Below are 22,551 nucleotides of genomic sequence, written 5' to 3'. Positions count from 1 at the left end.
GTAAATTTTTTTTTAAATTATGGGACACCAGGAAAATAACTACACCACCTGAATATTCAATTACATTAAGGAATTGTGTTTAAGTATTAAAAGGGTCACAATTTTATTATGGCTCACTTTTTCAAAGTCCTTGCATTTTAGAAATACATATTGAAATACTTATGAAAGCAACAATCTCTGGGAAGCTTCAAATCCAGTGGTGGGGTGGGGGACAAGAGTGGCTTTGATGAAACAGATTTGAAATAAGATTGACCGTGAGTTGATAATGATTAATCCAAGTGATGGTGCATAGGACTTACTATGCTACTCTTTCTACCTATTCATATGCATGTTTTAAATTTCTCATTATAACACTTTTTTTTAAAGAATCCATTTCTCTCAAGGGCTGGCTTACAATTTTGTGGTTTATTCAACTTACCTATGTAATAATAGGCTTATTAGTGAGGTCCACAACATGGTAGAATATTGATAGCTTTATGCCTCCACCAGCCTTCTATCATGACTGTAGGAGACAAATGCCAACCATTAAAGCAGAAACTATGGTTCTCTAGTAACAACAATCTGTTTCCAAGTAGCTACGTACTTCTATAACCTGTTGCGCTGTGAGGGACCTCAAACTACAATAAGTAAGCTATTGAAATAACAAAAGCAGTTTAATAAATAACAGTAACCGTGAAAGAGCCAGCACACAGATCCAAAGACCTTTCATAACTCCAAGGATGCTTGGGGACTTGTTAACTGTGTCAAAGTCGGAGAAAGGCTTACCCAGATCTGGCTAGCGGGTAACCTAGTTAAGGTGTCAGGTTTAGCACCAATTTCCAAATATGCCCAGGAAGCTGCTCCACCCAGAATTTGAGGTGGACCACTCTGCCTTTCTCCTTTGCCCCAGCCCACCACCTGGGTTCAGAATCTACGAGCTGTGAATCTTAAAGGGCAGGATCTGCTAACATTCATTACAACTTCAGAGGTAGCAGGGTTCCCAGTCTGATGAAAGGTGCTCAGGGTTTGTTTTTTAAACAATAATCCAATATCCTATTATTTCAATGAATATTTCAATGAAATATGCTTTGGCAGCACAAGAAACCCCTGGAGAAAGCTGTGTTTTATGACCTAGAAGTGGAAATAGAGAGTGCAAGGGGAAAGAGAGGTAGATTGCTGGAAAGATAATGTTTTATGTGTTTATTTGTCTTCCAGAACTCCAAATAGTTGTGTTGGCAGGCAGGCTGCTCCGTAGCTGCCCCCTTCTGAAGACTCAGAGGTGTTTACAGAAACTGAAAGTTCCAGCAGTATATTTCCATGAGCTCATTACCGGTTCCAGTTATACCCTTTAGCTGTTGCATGTGCAAATGAATATCCACGCAGCAGAAACCTCTGCTCTGAGCTTTTGTTTAAATTACAAAGTAGCAGAAGTCAGGTATGTGATTACTGTAACATCAGGGCATCTTTTTAGAATCCCTGCTTTGGTCACTATCATTCAAAGCAACTCCAATGCCATTTCTTGCCTGCCTCTTTATGCTAATCAGCCTCGCTCCCTCGGCTCCTCCTCCCTCAGCTTCCCTTAAGAACTGTTCACTTTCAGCTGTCACGAAGGGTAACTCAGACCAGGCTTCGAAATCATCTGATTTAACTCAGCAGGACTTTTTAAATTTTGCGTCTATTACTCTAGCAGTCCTCTCTAAATGCCAGAGGCATTCGATTTCATGTCAGCAGATGAGGCAAGAATTGCCAAAACTGTAACTGGTTAGAAATAGTTATTTTGTAGAATTTTGCACCAGAAGGGGGGAAAGCTTCAAAGAGCTTTGAGATGAAAGAAGAATTAAGTTGTGTTTTTATCCAAACGAATTGTCATCTTTATATGTAGGGGAAATTAAATTGGTAAATATTTATTTCAAGAATCATGACTCGGAAGCACTTGGAAGTTTATTAGAGAAGTAAATGTTTTACACTCAAGGACAGGACCTGCATGTTTCTCTGTGGCTCTGCGTGTCTGATGAAGACCATTTTAGGTGACTGACCCTTAAGGGAAGGAAATGCCCTAGTGAGACTGCAACCACAGCCCTATCGCCAGCACCATGTCTACCGTACAAAGAAAAGGCAGCAGCCACCTGTTTAACAGTTCGTACACCTGTAAACTGAAGCTTCCGGAAGACCCGCGACCGCAAGGTGAGTCAGCTAGGCTAATGGGCTATGTGTTCAGTGATCTCTGGGCCATTTGCATTTCAGGAAGAATGGTAGGCTGGGGAAGAACTTGGGGAATCTCTGGTTGTAAAATCCTTTACCATCTTTTTTTTTTAACTCTGAGACCGGCATACTCGTGATGCATCAGGGTGACTTAACTTGGATCTACTATTGGTTTTGAAAGGACCGTGGGAGACGATCAAGAAAGCATATTCCTTGGACTTGCAAGTCGGAGGCTTATATGCTTAAACTTCTGGCCACTGTCATTTTTCTGGAGTGTGATAGACTTGTGTAATTCAAAACGCCCATCCAGGCAAAGCAGAATCAGCTACAAGGGGAACTTGCTGAGAGTAACTTTAAGTTAGCCTGGAACTATCTTCCCTGCCCTGCCACTAATGGCACATTTTTGGATTTAAAGTTTAAACCTAATTTTTGCCTGGGTCTCTGACTCATTCATCTGTGGGAAAAATAAATATATTCTTAACTCTCTTCCTGTTATGATGTAGGAACAGCTGGAGACATACAGGGAGAAGTGTCACATTTCACGTGATGGGTCCTCATTCAGACTAAACTGTCCACCTGGCAGCCAGTTTCACCATCAGTCTTTTTAAAATTTTACATCTACTACACAGCTGCATTGATTAGTGGCAGATGGTGGACATGAATAGCCAAGAGGATCCCTCCAATCCATTCTGTCACAGACAGCAAAGGACACTTGGGGAAAAGGCAGGGTGCTGTCATAGATGACATCATCACTCCCCAGAGGCTGAGTATTGGCCCCAGGCGTTTCTAACTTGCCCTATAACGGCTGGTGGATGTCTCTGTGTATGGATCTAGGCTACCAGATCTTGATTTACTTTTCCACAGACAGTTTTAGATTTTAGTGGCATGGAAAGTGTTGGCTCATGCACTGAAAACTCCCATTTCCAAGGTGGCATCTATGTGCTGACATTTGCAAGACAGTGTCAGGCCACCTCCCTGCATTCGTTACTGGACTTATGCTGTACAAGGCTTGGCATAGTGTGGGTAGAAAATACTTTACAAGAAATGGAAATAGCAGAAAATTTTAAAACCATTCTGTATCATCAGGGCTCCTGTAAGCTATTTTAAACTAATTGCCTTAGCATGTCAAGTCCCAGAATGTGCAGGGGTTTAATCATAACATTGTAAAATTCTTATCCTTCTGTTAGTAAACTCTAAATCATCATAGGTTTTTGTTGGCTTTTCCTTTTGTTTTAAATGCTTAAAGTAACCTCCCCACTCCGTTGCTAATATAATATTTATTCTATAAAATTTGCCAGGGAGAGCATTAAGGAGATGGTAAAAATCATCACCCAAAGATAGTTGCTATTAACATTTTAATGTATATTCTTCTAGCCTTTTCTTCTGTGCACATGTACAGCTTATTCCTTGGCTTGTCTTTTAAATAGAGTTATTTCACATATAGTTGTCTTGTAAACTGCTTTTTAATTTAATAATTGATTACGAACAGATCTCCATGTCATATATTCTTCTACAACCTTATTTTTTTTAAAGATTTCATTTATTTATTTGACAGACAGAGATCACAAGTAGGCAGAGCAGCAAGCAGAGGGGGGGGGGAATAGGCTCCCCGCTGAGCAGAGAGCCCGATGTGGGGCTCAGTCCCAGGACCCTGAGATCATGACCTGAGCCGAAGGCAGAGGCTTAACCCACTGAGCCACCCAGGTGCCCCTACAACCTTATTTTTAACAGTTGTATACTATTCCTTTAAATAGCTGTAACGAAATTCCTTAGGCAGCTCTCTATGGGACACTTTATTTCTATTTTTTCACTATTACAAACAACACTGTGTTTCACATAAGCTAATGGATAAATCATTGCAGAGAAAGATTACTTTCTTGGGATAGATCCTTAGTGGTGAAACTGTGAAGTCAAAGAATATGTATGTTTTTAATATTTTGTGGGCTTTTTTTGTGTTTGTTTTTGTTTGTTTGTTTTGCCAATTGGTCCTCCAACCAGAAGTTTACATTTTTAGTAATACTGGGGTAATATTTTTAAAAGTTTTTCCCAATTTTATAAGTGGAAATACTATCCCGCTGTTTTTTTTCACTGAAGGCAGTCTGTCTTAATATTCCCTCCTCATCCTGGCCATATTCAGAGGCCACTGGAAATATCATTATGATGACATACTTCCCAAAATACCAACGAGACACGAAGTCTGGTCTCTTTTGTCAGACTGAAGCTTTTGCCTAGAATGTTTTGAAAGCAACCATATTCTTCCACAACCGAGTTGCAAAATATCAGCCCACATAAGCCACAATCCATAAAGTTATAAAGCATGCTGATGCAATTCACAAAAGCCATGGACAGCTATAAGAACTGTCATCTAGAGGTCTGAACGGACAAGTGACACTGGGCAGTGTTTGCTATGCTGCTAAATAGCGTTCTAGTTACTGTGCCCGAGTTGACAAGTGTTCTTTGAGTGTAGTGGCCTTGGATTTTCCTCCATGCTCTGTTTGCACCTTGCTATTATGCAAAGTTCAGCAAAGGTCCAAGAAAGCAAAAGCCATTAGTTTCAGAGAGTGAGGTCCGCTGCGGATTTATTCACTGAGGTATTCTGAGTCTGTGGCTTTGGCCTACCCCGAGCCACACCAAAATGCCAGCTTTTTAAACTTAATGTATGGGCCATGATTAGTTGGCATTTAATTCTTCCAAGGGTGCAACCAGATTCAACACATACATACTTTCTAGCCCTCCATGCTCTATGTTGAGGTGCTTGATGTCATAAAGCTGTGCTTTTTGGGTGATCACTGAGATAAAAGTCACTTGTTTTTTAGCAACTCTCTGAACAATGACTCTGCAAAGCACTGGGCTGGTCACTGAGTCCATGAGTTGAATCAAGCCAACTAAGCTGTGGTGTTCGGTCCAGCCAGTATTTACCTGCTACAGCAACAGCTGGTACAGAGTCCAGAACAGAAGTCCAGGAAGGTCCTCTCTCTACTTGTTGCTGTCTGATAGCTTCTTCTGGGAGAGTTCAAATCCACTGATATCTAACTCTAATCTGAGGCCACATTTGTCAACATTAACCTGTGTATGCAAAACCTCAACACTGTTCAGTACACAATACATGTAGGTACTAGGCAAAATTCACCATATGTTTTATAATGCTGTATACTTTAAAATTTACAAAGTAAATTTCTAAAAGGCTTTAAAAATTATAAAATTTTCAATACGTTACCGTATTTAATTCTCACAATAGTCACATAAGGTCACGTATTAAGATTCTCCAAAGAAACAGAATCTGTACGATGTGTGTGTGTATGTGTAGATAGAGATAAAGAAACAGATAGAGATAAAGATAGAAATTTATTTTAAATAAATAAAACCTGGGTCGCTCAGTTGGTTGAGCATCTGACTCTTAATTTCAGTTCAGGTCATTGCCTCAGGGTCCTGGGATCAAGCCCCATGTGGGGCTCTGTGATTGGTGTGGAGTTTGCTTGAGATTCCCTCCCTCTCCCCTGCCCCTACCTTCACTTGCATGCTTGATCTCTCTCTCTTTCAAATAAATAGCCTTTAAAATTAAAAATAGTCTTTAAAATTTTAGATTAAAAATTTTAAGATTTTAATTTTTTAGAAATTTAAAAAAATTTATTTTAAGATATTGCCTCACACAATCAGGGAAGCTGGCAAGTCCAAAATCCTCTGTGTTGGCCATCAGGCTGGAGTCCCAGGCAAAGAGCTGACCAATGTTGCTGCTGAAATCTGAAATTTCCTCTTGCTCAGGGCAGGTTAGTCTTTTGTTATATCAAACCTTCAGCTGATTGGTTGAGGCCCACAACATTCTAGAGGGTAATCTGCTTTATTCACAGTCCACCAGTTTAAATGTAAATCTTACCCCAAATCACCCTCACCAAAACATCCAGAATAATGTTTGACCAAATATCTGGCACTGTGGTGCAGCCAAGTTGATACATAAAATTAACTATTATAAGTGGGCATCATTATCCTCAATTTCAAAGATGTGGAAACTGGGAATCCTTAAAGTCAAGTGATTTTTCTAAGGTTATGTAGTTATTAAGGCCTACTTTCAGTGCACTTTCTGCTCTATAGAGCTGAATCATAGAATCCATGATTCCTATCATTACAATGTTTAATTTTTTTTCATTGGTCCATATCAAAGAACTTTCTCTGCAAACCCTCAAGCTGCATTAGGATTCCTTCTGCTTTTGTTCATTCTGACACCACCCGAGTGTGCTACAATTTAACTCAATTCTGGTATTATCCAAACTTAGTGAAGACTCCCAAAGTTAAGGGCTCAGTCTCATGGGACGGACCATTTCAAACACCAGCTACAAAATTTCAGGCACCTCCATTTCTGCCTGAGTGATTGAAAATGCAAGGCTTTCCACAACTCTCCCAGGTTTAAAACTTTGGTAAAAGACTCAGCATCCAAGAAAGCCTTGTACCATTTTATTATAAAGAATGCCCATGAACAGCCAACTGAAGAGATACATAAGGCAAGGTTTGGGAGGGTTCTGAGCTCAGGAGTTCTGTCGCCATGGAGTCTGGGTCTACCGCTCTCCCAGGACATCAGTGAGATCACCAATGAGGAAGCTCCAGTGAGCATGGGTGTCCAGAGTTTTCATATGGGACTTCATTACGTAGGTATGATTGGTTAAGTCATTGACTATGATTGAACTCAATTTCCAGTCTCTCTTCCCTCTCTTCAGGTTGGGGGTAGGACGTAGGGCTAGAAGTTCCAACTGTATAGTTGCTTGGTCTTTTTGGTGTGGCTAGCCCCTCCCTGGAGACACCTCATTAGTAAAACAGACACCTGACACTTAGTCGGGAAATTCTAAATGCTTTGAAGCTCTGAGCAAGGAATAGAGAACAAAAACCAGATCTATTCTTTATTACATCACACTTTGGCTGAGATTTTCTGGATGAATTCTGTTCTTAGTGTCAGGTCAGTTTCCTGCAAGTCAAGAAAAATAGATTAATGCCTTCAGTCGCTTACTTATTCAGTGCAGTTTTTGCCAACTGCTGGATTCTGTGTTAGACACCAGAAATGCAAAGATGCTTATCTCCCAGGTTTGTTTTCTATCATGTGTTTTTTTAGAGGTATTCAGTAATGAGAACTCAGCTAATGATACCTATTCAACTTTTTGGGTGAAAGAAAAAGTGGTTTGATTCCATAATGTTCTGACTTTGCTGTATGCACCCTCATTCTTTGTATTTTAGCCACACTCCTCTTGAGGGTTTCAGAAGGCACTTAATTTAGCTTTGAACTTAGTAAATACAAATATAAAGGCTAAGTGGGGCCTATTTACTGTACAATCAAATTTGCTCCGAAGTCTGAACTATTGAGTGCTGCAAACGTGCTCTCTCCCCTCAATATATTCTGTGAGCATTTATGAACTTACTTAACTTAGAACACCTAAAAAATTTAAATGCTCAGAACTGAAGACACAACCATGAGAAAGGGAGCCCAGTAGTGGCAAACAATGAAATAATGTCTTTTATATGAAAAAATTAGATGAAATATATATACTATACTTCTCAAAATAGATTTGTATTAGCCTTCCTTTTTTTGTGATTCTAAAATTATGATACGGCCTAGACAGTGTGATGTCTTTTGGATGATGCATGCCTATATAAACAAGGATCAAAGAAGAAGGCGTACACATATTTCTGTTTTTCTTTCACCAAAAGGAGTCTCAAGGAGGCTAGAATGAGTTTTGTCCTATCTGCAAAACCATTTTACTCTCTTTTAAAGGCACAGATTGGTGGAAACAAATATAGATCACTTTAAAATAATTAGAAAGGAGAGAGTTCATATTCTGTTAGATTTGATCATGTTCAAGCTCTCACCTAGGACAGGAATCCTTTCCATTAAAACGTCCTTAATAGATGGCTCATATATAAGGATTTGTAAAATATATGAAATGGCTTAAACTTCATTTTCCCACCTCACACTCATTAGGATGGCTACCATCAAAGAAAAAAAACAACAACAACAGAAAATAACAAGTGTTGGCAAGAATGTGAAGAAGTTAGAACCTGTATGCACTGTTGGTGGGAATGCAAAATGGTGCGTCTGCTGTGGCAAACAGTATGGCGGTTCCTTGAAAACTAAAAATAGAATTATCATGTGATCCAGCCATTCTACTTCTGGGTATCTCCCCAAAAGGAGACAGTAGGGACTCAAACAGATACTTGCACACATGTGCATAGCAGCATTATTCACAAAAGCCAAAAGGTGGAAGCAAACCCGTCTGTCCATTGACAAAAAAGTAGACAAACAAAATGTGGTCAACACATACAATAAAATATTATTCAGCCTGAAAAAGAAAGGAAATTCTAACACATGCTACAGCATGGATAAATCTTGAGGACATCATGCCAAATAAAACAAGCAAGTCACAAAAAGATAAATAGTATATGATTCCACTAATATGAGATGGCTAGAGTAGTCATTCACAGATACAGAATGCAGAATGACAGTTGTCAGGGGCTGGAAGGGGCCTAGGGGGTTATTATTTAATGGTGCAGACTTTCAGTATTGCAAGATGAATAGGTTCTAGAGATGGATTACACAAACATGTGAATGCAGTTAGCACTATTGGACGGTACACTTAAAAATGATTAAGATGCTAAATTTTATGGTGTGTGTATTTTACCAAAAATATTTTAAAGCCGTGGCTGCCCAAAGCCATCCCTAATTACATTTCTGAATTTGGACTTAAAAAATAAAAACAAAAACAAAACAAAATAAACCTTCATTTTTTCCTATTCTCAAAACCAAAACTAGAAAGAAATATTGTGCTCATCTTTGATTCTCAAAAGTTATTTTTGAAATCATTAATAAAATTAATAAACTCTTAATTTCCATTAAAAAGAAACAAAATATTACCAAATATCAGAAATGATAGAGGGTGTTATTACAGATCCTACAGCTGGTTATTAGAAGGATAATAAAGGAATATTATGATTAACACTGTGCCAAAAAGATACCAAAAAAAAAAAAATTCAACAGGCATTCATGTAAAAACTCTAGAAGGATTTAGAAAAGAAGGGAACTTCCTCAACCTGATAAAAAACGTTTTCAAAAAACTGACAGCTAAGGTAGTACTTTCACTATCAATGAAAGACTTAACACTTTCCTACTAAGATTGGGAAGAAAACAAGGATGTCCATTATAATCAGTTATACTCAACATTATGGAATAGAACTGAAGGTCCTAGCCAGTGTACTCGGTTAAGAAAAAGAAATAAATGTCTTACATATCAGAAAAAAAGAGGTAAAACTATATTCACAGATGGATGATAGTTGGTATAGAAAAAAGTCTAGGAATCCATTAAAAGAAAAAATACTAGAATAAATGAGTTTACCAAGGTCACAGGATAACAACATATAAAGTCAATATACAAAAAAAAATTGTATTTCTATATATTAGCAAAGAATAATTGGAAATTGAAAAATTTTAAGTATTCCTTTAGTAGTACCTTTTTATAAATATCTATATCTATCTATCTATCTATCTATCTATCTATAGATATAGATACATATATTTAAGGATTGGGACACTTGGATGTCTCAGTCATTAATCATCTGTTTTTGGCTCAGGTCATGATCCCAGGGTCCTGGGATCAAGCCCTGCATAAGCTGGGGCTCAGCAGGAAGCTTACTTCTCCCTCTCCCTCTCCAACTCTCCCTGCTTGTGTTCCCTCTCTCGCTGGCTCTCTCTGCCTGTCAAATAAGTAAATAAAATCTAAAAAAACAAACAAACAAAAAAAACCTTAAAGATTAATTTAACAAAATATGTGCAAGACCTGTATGTACACTTAAATAAATGCAGAGAAAAGTGAAAGAATATTGAACTAAATACACAAATTGGAAGGTTCAATATCATTAAGATATCAATCCTCCTCAAACTGATCTAGAGAGTGGGGGCCATCTCAATCAAAATTCCAGTAGACCCTTTTCTTTTTCATTGGCAAGCTAATTTAAAATTTCTAAGGAAATGCAAAGAACCTAAAAGAGCTAAATCTTGAAGAACAAAGTTGACAATTTGTGCTTTGGATTTCAAGATACAATAATCAAGATGGTGTAATATTGGTATAAAGATAGAAAGTTGATTATTAAAATAGAAGAAGGAGCCCGAAAATTGATTCCCTCATTTTTGGCCAATTGATATATTTTTTTAAAGATTTCACTTATTTATTTGATAGAGAGTACAAGTAGTCAGAGAAGCAGTCAGGGAGAGAGGAGGAAGCAGGCTCCCTGCTGAGCAGAGAGCCTGATGCGGGGCTCAATCCCAGGACCCTGAGACCATGACCTGAGCCGAAGTCAGTGGCTTTAACCCACTGAGCCACCCAGGTGCCCCTGGCCAATTGATATTTGATAAAGATACCAAGATAACTCAAAGAAGGAAAGGTAATATTTTTTGTAGTAGCTCTGGAACAAATGGCTAAACATGTTGCTAAAAATGGACCTCATTACCTTCCTCACACAAAAATTAATTTGGGATGAAATATGAAAATACAAAAGCTTAGTCCCTAAAGCATCTAGAGGGAAACACAGGAAAATATTTTCACAAAATTGGAATAGGTAATTTTTAGACATGCAAAAAAATAGATAAACTAGACTATGAACATTAAAAAATATTTGTTGTTTAAAAAAATATATTTGTTGTTTAAAAGATAGCATTAATACAAAAAAAGAGAAGACTGAGGGTGACTCAGTCTATTAAGCATCTTGATCCCAGGGTCCTGGGATGGAGACCCCCATTGGGCTCCCCGATACTGGGGAGCCTGCTTCTCCCTCTCCTCCTCACTCATGCTCTCTCTTGATTTCTCTGTCTCTCTCTCTCTCAAATAAATAAATGAATAAAATAAATTTTTTAAAAAAGAAAAAAAGAAGACTAGGAGAAAACACTTGTGATATATAGATCTGAAAAAAAGCTTATAATCAGAATATTTAAAGAACTCAATATCAACAATTTGATTTAAAAATAGGCAAATGACCTGGCAGACACTTTAGAAAAAGGATATACAAATGTCCAATAACCACCTCAAAAAATGCTCAACATAATTAGTCATCAGGGAAATGCAAATTAAAAACACTGTGAGATACCACTTTACATCCACCAGAACGGCTAAAATTGAATACAGCAGTGCAAAAAAATAAGTAAATTAACAAATAATAAAATAAATAAATAAATACACCATGCTACTGTGTTTCAGAGAATGTGGAGCAACCAGAACTCCCCTTCACTGTTGTGAAGTGGTGTGACCACTTTGGAAAACAGTCTGGCAGTTTCTTTTAGAGTTAAATCTATGCCTACCATGTGGTACTCAATTCCATTCTTAAGTATTTTCCCAAGAGAAATGAACATGGTATGTCCACAGAAAGCTTGCAGAGGAATGTTGATAGCGAATATTATACCTATGCGCTCTGACATTTGAACAACCCGAATGTACCTAAGCAGGTAAATGGATAAGCAAACTAGTATGTCCATAGACTGGCATACTGCCAGGAGTAGAAAGGATTGAATTACTGATCCATGGAACCACACAGATGAATCTGAAACTGCACGACATTTTGGCGATGAAGACAGGAAGCTGATCCTATGGAATGAAGGACTCTGAGATTGGCACCCGGGTAGCTCATACGGTGGGGTATGCTGGTAAGCTCTGCCCACAACACACATTCTAACCCTGATGCTGTGTTATGGGAGGCCATCTGTTGAGGATGCTGTAGACACCTCAGATGGTAAGTTCTCCTAGGAGAACAATCAGATCCCTTTCAAAACTAAGATTCTGTGATTTGGCCCTAATTCTTTCATTCATTTGGATGTTGCCTCCTCAACTGTGTTGTACAAGTTCTTTGGGACCAGTTACCTGGGTTTATACCGGGGACCAAGCACAGTGCTACCATGTCATCTATAAACAAATCACATTTTGTCACGTGACAGGCCCCTGTTTGAAGCACTTTGCGTGTGTTAGCTCATTTCTTTATTAAAGTCCCGTGAGGTAGGTAACATTAAGACCTCACAGCTGGGGTCTTGAGCCAAGATCCTAATCCAAGAAACTCCAGAGCCTGTTTAACCCATGTTTGCTTCCTCTTTGGGGGGCACAAGATAGATGCTCAGCGAAATACATGCAAACTACCTGAGTGATGGCTGGCCCATGAACTCTGTTTGTGGTTTAGTTTAAAATGTGTCATCATTGAAGTCACCAATTAATTCCTATATTAACTGCTTACCGCATCCAGCTGTCTCCCAAAAGGGTGTATTTGACCCTAAAATAAACAGGTAAGAAAATGCAGCAGTGTCAGTGCAGACCTACCAGCCCAGGGCAGGTGGTCTGCTTCCTGGGCAAGCAATTGTCTCTTAAATCTCAGTGACTGCATGGTCTCCATCTCTCCCCATGTGAAGCATGAAATGTCGCTTTGTACCACTTTTGGAACTGGGCTGATATGGCCTTGGAGAGATGATTTGGGTTTCAACCAAATACGCAAGAAGTATCCAAAACTCCAAATGAAAAGGGGGCTAAATAATTGTCATTATTTGGATGCCTGGGTGGCTCAGTTGGTTAAGCGGCTGCCTTCGGCTCAGGTCATGATCCCAGCGTCCTGGGATCGAGTCCCACATCGGTCTTCTTGCTCAGCGGGGAGCCTGCTTCTCCCTCTGCCTCTGCCTGTGCTCACTCTCTCTGACAGATAAATAAATAAAATCTTTAAAAAAATAATTGTCGTTATTATCATTCACTCTTTTATTTAAACTGAGGGCTCCGTTCAAAGAGCTGGCTCAACTTTTACCTTAAATCATTAACTTGACTTGACGTCTTAACATTCAGGCAAGGTAGTTGCCTTTTTAATGAAATTTTTATGAAATTTTAATGAGTTGCTTTTTAATGAAATCTTTTGGAAAAACCAGCATAATATCCAAAAGTCAGGATTCAAGATGCAGCAAATACCCGTATTCGGTTAAAAGGTGCATTCTTTCTACCCAGTGATCAGAAGACTCACCCTGCGTGGATGGCCAATAAGTAAGCACGAGGTCATAGGAGAAAGATCTAGACTACCGGCGAGAGATGATAGTCTGAAGTGGCTTTCGGGGTTAAGTAAGGCCACAGCAAAAGAGCATGAAACCTGTGGCTATGTGCTGGGCCAGGAGACAGGGGTTAAACTCTAACTGAGGAAATGAAAATGGACCTACAGATTAAACCGGAGAGAGAGGAAAGGGATTTTTTGTAAGTGGTCTGTATCAGTGCAGGATGGGCTTCAGGTCCAAAAAGAGCCCAAGGCTAACAGGACACAAATTCCTTTCCCTCGGCAGATGCAGAGAAACGACCAGACTTCCAGACACTATAGCTTGGTAACTTGACTGTCCCTCTCGGGTAGGCATCTGTAATGACTGATTTAAATAAAGAGCACCAACCTTTCTTGTTCTGATGAGAGGAGGTAATTCATGAAGAAAATGTGTGACCATCTAGAGAGGAAGGAGTTGAGCAGAGAGAACACCTTCTTTCTGGAAATGGACATTTTTGGGCTAGGGCTGTCTGTGTTAAACTTTAGTTGTCTTGCAGAGAAATGGAGTCACAGATGAAGACTCGTGTGCATGTGTGTTTTTATAAACTGAGCGTGGGTAAGACTTAGGCCAGCACTACTGATTAGGAGAAGCCGTTTGACCAGCAAGACCAACTTTGTCACAAGGAACTTCATTCTCAAGTATGGATTAATGTTTTGGTATTATTTGCCATTTTTCTTTCTGAAAATTGAAAAAGCTAAAGTGAATTAGTAGACGGGATTATTTTGATAGTAGGACAAAGCAAAGTAGATTTCGAGGGACTTCTAGAAAAGAACTCCAGCTACAAATATACAGAGAAAAAAAAAGATTTAGAAAACAAATCTTCAAAAACTACTGTACTAGAGGTATCAAATGTCTTTCTGTCTTTGTAGACATTTCTCACATTTATTGATTTAAATTTAATTTAAATTCAAAATATTGTTATTGCCTATTACCTTGATCATAGCAGGCAATTAATGTTTATTAAAGGAATCAATACATTTTCCCCCCAAAACTTCATCCAAGTGATTAATATTCCTCAATCACTGAATGTTAGAGCTTCAAACTCCTCTTTGTCCAACCAATCTTCACTAGAAAAACTGAAACCAGAGGAAAGAAGTGCCTCAAAGTTAATAAGGCAAAGAACTCATACTGTGTTCCTTCTATATCTATCTGAGAATTTTATGATAAAAGGGCCACATAAGAAAAGTATCTAAAATGGATAAAAAATCAAGATGAGATAAACTTGCATTTTATCTCATTTGAAAATACCATAGAAAAGAGTATTTACTTGTGTAATAATCCTAATATTAAGCATGTTGAGAAAATGATGAATATGTAGTGGAAGGGGGAGAACAGGAAATGTGGAGGGAGGGAAACACGTGGGGAGGCGCTAGAGAGAAATATGTGGCCAAATGAGAACAAGGAAAGGGGAAGTCAAATGAAGAAAAGCTGATTTTTTTTTAAAGTCCCAAAATGTGCTACATACATACGCTGAGATATTAATCAGCCTTATAAAGGAGTGAAATTCTTCGTACATGTTCCAGCATAGATGAACCTTGAAAACCCTATGCTCAGTCAGATACAAAGTCAGATACAAAACAACAAATATTGTATGATTCCACTTACACGAAGTGTCCTAGAGCAGTTGGATTCACAGAGTGACAGAACTGAGTGTGGTTACAGGGTGTGGGCGGGGGGAGTGGAAAGAGGGGTTAGTGCACAGAGTTTCAGTTTGGGATTATGCAAAAGTTCTCAAGATGGATGGTGGTGATAGTTACACCTTGATGTGGATATACCTAAATGTCGCTGAACTGTACATTTTAAATAGTTAAAATGGTAAATTTTATGTTATGTATCTTTTCCCACAGTTTAAAAAAAAAACCTTGCAGGTAAAAAAAATGAATGAATTTAAAGGATCGTTCTATGTTTTCTTGAGAATTTTTCAAGTCATATAAATTTGAAAAGTGTTTTTCTCTTGTAGCATGGTAAGCAAAATATTTCTGTTTGCAAATTGCTACCTGGCCTTTACTTCTGCCAGATTAGTTCTAACATCAATGCAGTAAGGTACCTGCAGTAGGCATCACTCTATTCCCGTCCAGTTCTGTGCCCGAGGAAGGCCCGCAGGGCATTTCAGTGACGATGAATGCCCGTCTGCCGGCTTCTGTGAGTTCCCAAGAAGAGAAAGAGGTCCGGGGCTTCTGGGCTTATGAGCGCCTTGGGTGGGCAGCTCTGCTCCTTTCTTCTGGCCTAGGCCTCCAAGGTCTTGTTCTCAGGGGAATAACATCCATTTATTCCTCTGGAAACAAGAAAACAAGGAGCCTTTTCTCCTGCTTGCTCAAAGGCTCAAAGAGGAATAAGTTTAAGGAAAAGAGATTTGGAATTAGTAGAGGTTGCAATCAAACTTCTCCATCCGGCCTGTGTCCTTGGAATCATGGAGGAATTTAAAAATAGTGTGCTTCTTTACTGAAGAGGAAGAACTTAAATTTATCTGAATTCGACGTATGAAGCTATGCTTCAGCCATACTGACTTATTAATAGTCTATGTGACGAGTGACTTAATTCTTACTAATATGATACTTCGTGTCAAAATCACCTCTTTAATTTTAGCAGCCCAGAAACACTAGAGAATTACTTAAAATAAAAAGATACCATTTTAAACCTGTGCATGTGCCTGTTCAATATTAATCTTCAACATGTCATAAAACTTAGATGATATTTCTCTTTCCCCTCTCTCAGCAAAACAGAGAGACCCGTTCCTAACATATGGAAGCAGTTTCACACTGCAAGTTATTCTGAGGGGAAAATATGTGATTTATAAACGCTGTCAAATGAAATATGTATTTCCAAATGGTACCAAGTTGACCAAGCACATCCCAGGACACGTTCCCCATCTTTATTACCCCATGGGCACAAAGGAACAGTGTCAAGAGATACAAACAGACCCTTTTGGCATTCTCAATCCAGAAGTCTCACGTTTGTTGCTGATAAACATATTCAAGTCATCAAAGATCGCAAGTAAACTTATCACAAAATTGTTTCATTTATCAATAAAATAGCTCCTTCAAATTATGGAGAAGTAGGTATGCTCTGTCGAAAGTAATACATTAGTCTGTTATTTTGGTCAGTGATTGGATGTATATATTGACATGGAGATTTTGGATGGCAAGGCTCACCAGGCCACTGGTCTGCCAACATTCTCGAATACATTCTTTCGTCAGAATGGGAACAGAAATGGTGAAACCTCTTGCAGTGTTTACAGAGGGTGAAACAGAAGTGCGGGGAGACTGACACAGTCTGAGACGGTCTCTTGGCGAGGCTTGTACAGAGCACGGAAGGAGGGGAGCTGTGACAGCGCAGGTATCTCACAGTGTCAGGAAGCTGGCCAGTAGTCATTTCACTCACAGTGGAAGCTGGGGCAAGGGGGTCGGGGGGAGTCTTGCTTACAGGACAAAGCTCCAGATTTGGAATCTGCTCTCACGTGCTTTACCCATAAGTGTGAGCTGTATGATCTTGGGCACATCTGGTAATTTTAGAGCCGTTCTTTTCTCATGATGAACACATGGTTTCATGATGTTTCTTCTGAGAAGCCTGTAATGCAGAAGAGCAGAGTTTACTGAGCATTTTGTGTCTGCCACCACGCTCAGCCTTTTGCCCACATCAACTCGCTTAGTCCTTACAACTCTGTGAAGAATGTTTTATGCTCTCCACCTTACAGATGAGGAAACCTGCACTAGCTCATAGTTAGTACGTTCAGGAGATGGATTTGAGTCCAGGTCTGTTTTCTGCCAAAGATTAGATGTTTAAAACTATGCATTCTGTCCCCGGGAAGCCACCAAAATCTGATGTATTTAAACCTGTTTTATCATAGGTGAAGTATGATGCAAATGTAAGGTTTTCTAGTACACCAGTCTGTAAAAGAAGCATCTTGGGAGATCACCAAGGTCTAATTTTTCATGCCACTTCTTTTTTCTTTTTCTTTCTTTCTTTCTTTCTGACAGAGAAAGAGACAGCAAGAGGGAACACAAGCAGGGGGAGTGGAAGAGGGAGAAGCAGGCTTCCTACTGAGCAGGGAGCCCAATGGGGGCCTTGTGGGGCTTGATGTGGGACTCTGTCCCAGAACCCTGGGATCATGACCTGAGCCAAAGGCAGATACTTAATGACTGAGCCACCCAGGTGCCCCTTTAGGTTACTTCTCAAAAGTCATACTGAGTTAAACACTTCAAAAGGCAAAAGGATAAAGACTAATCATGACATGCACAAGCATATCACATGGTAGCTACTGTCTTTAAGAATGAAAAAAGAAATAATTCAAAGAATTATGTTTTGACCCTGGAATAATAGTAAAATTTAAAAGTGTGCTATGATATCTATTTTAAAAGTTACTGATCACCCCCAAATATAAAGCACAGTGCACATGATGACCATATATTTTGGGGGGTAATTGCAGAACACACTTAGAAATATAAAGCCTGTTTTTTCCCTTCACCGTTGTGTTTTGATTGACAGAATGATTTTGCCAGATCTTCTATACCAAATGATTTAATTAAAATTACCTGTTTTTTAATCGGTGCACTTCTCCACTTATACAGACATTGTGAACTCAGTGACTTTAAAAAATACGAATTTTTCTTCAGCTGAATTACTGCTACTATAAGTCTCTAGATTCTAAAATGCGAATGAAATTAATTCACTGGCTATCTCCCACTATCACGTAAAACTGGATAATAAATTAAGCAGCACAGTTTGGAGGTGAGGTTGGATGGGTGTATTCAGTGCAGAATTCTCAGGGCTTGGTCCTACCACCAAAAGGGTAGCAAGGTCTGTATTTGACACAACCTCTAAGTCTTCTTGCTTCTTGCTCACACTGGAGACTTTCATTATCTCTATTCCTTGGTTTTGCAAAATTGGCCTGTGTGTATCAAGTTCTAGACCAAGGTACACACCAGTGCAGGAAAAACTCTAGACTCTTTAGAATTTGCAGTGAACAGATTCCTTGAAGATTATCAGCATGAGAAGCAGAGGAGTTCAGAAAATCGGATGGATTACATAAACTCTGGGTGATGATGGATGTGTTCAGTGAGTTGAGATAGACTTTTCTCATCTTCTCTAATTCCTTAATCTGATATGATTCCCATTTTGAAAATGAGTGATTTCTTTATCAACATGGTATTGACAAGAAAAGGAATAACTTTCCTGTGCAATTCTCTTGCTGGTTCTTTTTGTCCCTAGCGTGCGCTTCTCATAATGAATCAAAACTAGAAATGTTAGATTTCTTAGAATGAGCAGTTAATAACTTCGTTTTCAACAAGAACTTAAAGCAGCTCAGAAAAATGTAGAAGTTGATTGACAGGGTGAGTGTTTTTCCCTTCTACTTCATACACTGTATTTATTACGACAATTTTGTATTTATAGTACACAGAATTGGTTATGACTTCAGCAGCAATGACCAGGACTGGAAACAGTCCAGCAGGTCCATTCATCCTGTGTCTCAAGTTGAGTTAGTGTTTTGTAATCCGCCTGGAAACTTCTTGTGTAAACGGCCTCTGTTTTCCTCCAGGGTCCTGGTTATTTGATCTTCAAGGCAGTACAAAGCATCTCATAACATAGAACCAAGAGTGTCCCATCACAGTTCATAATGTCAGTCTGTGACCCTGCTACGTGCCCTGCGAAGACTTACTTTTTATATGTCGGTGGCTGGGTGATTTGTTGTTTATTTCATTCCTTTTGCATTTTTATAGAACTCTTCCATGTATGGCTAGAAATAATTACTGAATGTCTCATGCTTGTGCTTCCAATCTAAAGTTCACTTGCTATGATTTGTCTATTTTTTCTACAAAAGAGATCATTTTTAGAGTTGAAACTTTAGGCGTTTCCGATTTTTGTCAAAGAATCTCAGTACCATGGCAAGGTTTTTTATGTAGTTTATGCTTTTCGCCTGATTTTTTGCCTTGCAGAAATGAATATTTTAATCAACATTTAATAATCTCAAGCAGAGTGGTGCCTGGGTGGCACAGTCGTTAAGCATCTGCCCTTGGCTCAGGTCATGATCTCAGGGTCCTGGGATTGAGACCCACATCGGGCTCCCTGCTTGGCGGGAAGCCTGCTTCTCCTTCTCCCGCTCCCCCTGCTTGCGTTCCCTCTCTTGCTGTCTCTCTCTCTCAAATAAACAAAATCTTTAAAACAATAATAATAATCTCAAGCAGAGACATTTTCTGAAAACAGTTTTCAAGGAAAAAAAATCAGATTTTAGGCACATCAAAGCAGCAAACCAACTTTTGCATCAGAGAGGAAATCACTAATTGCTTTAAGCAAAATAGCTGAATGACTGATTTCAATATCAATGTCAATATTTTAATATCCTTACTACAGGGATTTCTAGTTAAGTCTTCAGAGTAGCCCTTGACTTCACCCGACATTGAGTCATAACAATCGTAGTATGTGGTTTGAGTAATAATCATTTTCTCATTAATTGTCAGGTTACTCAGAACATCTGGAGGTTTAATCATTGACTCCATGAGTCTCTACTGCCATTTTCCTAAATTTGGTCTCGGATGAAAGAAACCGGGAATAGTCTAGAGGACTGCTTCTTAAATATACATCACCTGGGGATAGTGTCAAATCCAAATGCTTATTCTGTAGGTCTGGGGTGGGGAGGTCTGCATTTCTAATAAGCACCCTGTAATGCTACTGGTCAATCTGGACCACTCATCGAGGACCAACAATCTCTAAAACTATGTATGGGCCACAGCCTGAATTCAGGAACTTCCTGAGAGTAAAAGAAGAAATATAGGAGCTCAATGAGGAGAAGGGACAAGAAATAAGGTAAGGTAAGGATAAGGATAAGGATATAAGGAAAGGAAATAAGGTAAGGATAAGGTAATGAGTGAAAGGAAAGAGAAAGACCCTTAAGGAACAATGAGATGTTTCCCTGAGACTAACAAGAGTCATAGGGTTCTTGCATGTAACATTGGATGGCAGAGGAGGAGGAGGGCAGGGAATCTGACTTTTAGTGAATGTCTTATGTGCAAACTGTAGTCTGATATATTGCTATATGTTATGGATTGGTGGATAAATCGATTGGTAGATATGGAAGATACTGCAAATATCTGGATATATGGAGAGATGTGTGTGTATATGGAGAATGGATGGATAGACAGATGGATGGATGGATGATAGATGAGGCTCTGCTTTGTTCCAAACAGGTTTGAAGAGGAAGCTGTACCAGGTCCTCCATATGCATGCATTGCTTCAGTCCTCATGACAACCTTTTCAAAATACATACGGAGAGAGGTGATAAAGCTGAGGCTTAGAGTAATTTAAAAACAAAACAAAACAAAACAGCTCTAGGACCATTACACTTCAAAGCTCCAAAATCCATGCTTTGACCAGTCCCAGAGCTGGACACAAGTAAAAAAGGCAAGGGCATAAAGAACAGTATTGGAGCCTGGGATAAGAGTGCACAAGAAGAAATTAGAGAAGAGGATGTGTCAGACATGTGGATAGGTCCAGGAAGAAGGGGAGAAGAAAATGCAGGACTTGCCAGGGCCTTGGTCCAAGTGGATAATTCCAGTCCTGGTAGCAATTAAGAAGTGACCCATTTGGCAGAGCCGGCCCCTCTGCAGGGGGACTGTTGCCACTCTCTTTCCTGCCAACACTGTTTCCATAACCTTTCTGGCCCCGGCTAGAGTAGCCTGGTTCTATCCAGTGTGGACGACTCAGTTTTCATTTTTCCTGAACTACCAAGGCAGCAGAGAGGCAGTCTGCAGGACTCTACGTGGGAGAAACTGTGCAGCAGAAACTTGGGGCCCTTAGTAGAGTCCACCCCACTCCCGCTGCTCTGAGTCAATGGTACTCCCTGTTCAGGGTCTTCCTCCTCTTCTGCATCTGCTTTTGGCTACACAGAGCCTTTTGAACCTCCTTCTCTGGGATGATTCATTGAGAAAATCCTCCAGTTGCTTCCCTAGATGAAGCAGGTTTGTCAGAGACCGTCCATTAAACATACAGAAGTAAGGGCAGGGACAAGGCCTTGCAACCCACCTAAAATTGGGGGAGGGGGAAACTGTGATACTTATTAGAAGAGGAGAAAAAGAAGTTTATGTTCACTCGCTTTCAGCCTCATCTTGTACCACTTGTCCTTGCTCTCTTGCCTTGCAAGGTGTCTTGTACACAGTCAATCCTCAAATCACATTTTTTGAATAAATGGGTTGATCAATGGCTACATCAGAAAGAAAAGAGGATAAATTTAAAAATACAAAATCAGGGGCACCTGGGTGGCTCAGTGGGTTACAGCCTCTGCCTTTGGCTCAGGTCATGATTCTGGGATCCTGGGATTGAGCCCCATCTCTGCTCTCTGCTCGGCAGGGAGCCTTCCTCCTCTCTCTCTGCCTGCCTCTCTGCCTACTTGTGATGTCTGTCTGTCAAAAAAATAAATAAATTCTTAAAATATATACATATGTATATATATATATACATATATATATATATATACACATATATATATAATCATAAGAACCTTGCTTATGTTTTGAAATTTTCCTACTGGGTCAAGTAAGAAAACTGTTATGGATTTGATGGCTTGATAAATGCTTAATTTTGGCGTTGTCTTTGAAGCCAAAAGAGTTGTTTGGGAGAATCCAGATGAAGGAAGAGATGTGGAAAGTCTCTGCTTTCCAACCACGTGCCATGCAGTGTCAAGGGGAGAAGGTGGTTAGTCTGAGGCTACTGTACCTTCAATCAGATGGTCTATACCCCTGTCCCAGCACAGGGGTATACACAAAAAAGATGCTCAAAAAAGTTGGCTGGCACAAAATATTATAAATAAACATTTATTGAATTAATGAACAACAGTGATGTACTTACTCTATCATAGGTCCTCCAAGCTGCAAGGAACACTTAATGCTGTCCAGAAGATTGCTTTTGCCTGTGTTTAGCTGCATGTTTTGATCAAGGAAAAGTCAGCACGTCCATTGTCTAGGGTTAGAGCTCCTCATGCTATTTTAGGCAGAACTACCCTAAGGCCAGTTTAGAAGATGCTAATTTATAATTCTAATTCATAAGTATTCCCCGGAACATTCACAAAGACTATTTTCTTTCAAAGTCACTGGAGTTCTCATTTCTTAAATCTAATGTAATCGCTGGAAGAGGAGTCTATTCAAGAAGGAACAGAGCACTGAGCTATAGTTTAATATGGATGGGAATGCCAGTACGTTCTTGTGCGCTTTCTGCTGGAGCTCACTTGGCTCCAAGGGCAGCAGTGTGGTAAATGCTTGCATGAAAAAGTGAATGGTTTACCTCACTGGACTGAAAGAAGGTACCCA

At 39.4% G+C, this 22,551-nt stretch overlaps 1 protein-coding gene across 3 annotated transcripts in view; it reads left to right on the top strand.

The window, feature by feature from the left end:
* The first annotated feature begins 1,558 nt into the window (after positions 1-1,558).
* Positions 1,559-22,551, top strand: part of RANBP3L (RAN binding protein 3 like) — a 45,581-nt gene continuing 24,588 nt past the window's right edge. For all 3 annotated transcript variants that reach the window (XM_032851337.1, XM_032851336.1, XM_032851335.1), the window contains exon 1: positions 1,559-2,163. In XM_032851337.1, coding sequence (XP_032707228.1) covers positions 2,073-2,163 — 91 coding nt within the window. In that variant the 5' untranslated portion in view covers positions 1,559-2,072. The remainder of the gene's footprint in view (positions 2,164-22,551) is intronic.

The sequence above is a fragment of the Lontra canadensis genome, unplaced genomic scaffold, assembly GCF_010015895.1.
Source record: "Lontra canadensis isolate GAN:19392208 unplaced genomic scaffold, GSC_riverotter_1.0 scaffold5, whole genome shotgun sequence".
NCBI lineage: Eukaryota > Metazoa > Chordata > Mammalia > Carnivora > Mustelidae > Lontra > Lontra canadensis.
This window is presented reverse-complemented; position numbering and strand designations above follow the sequence as displayed.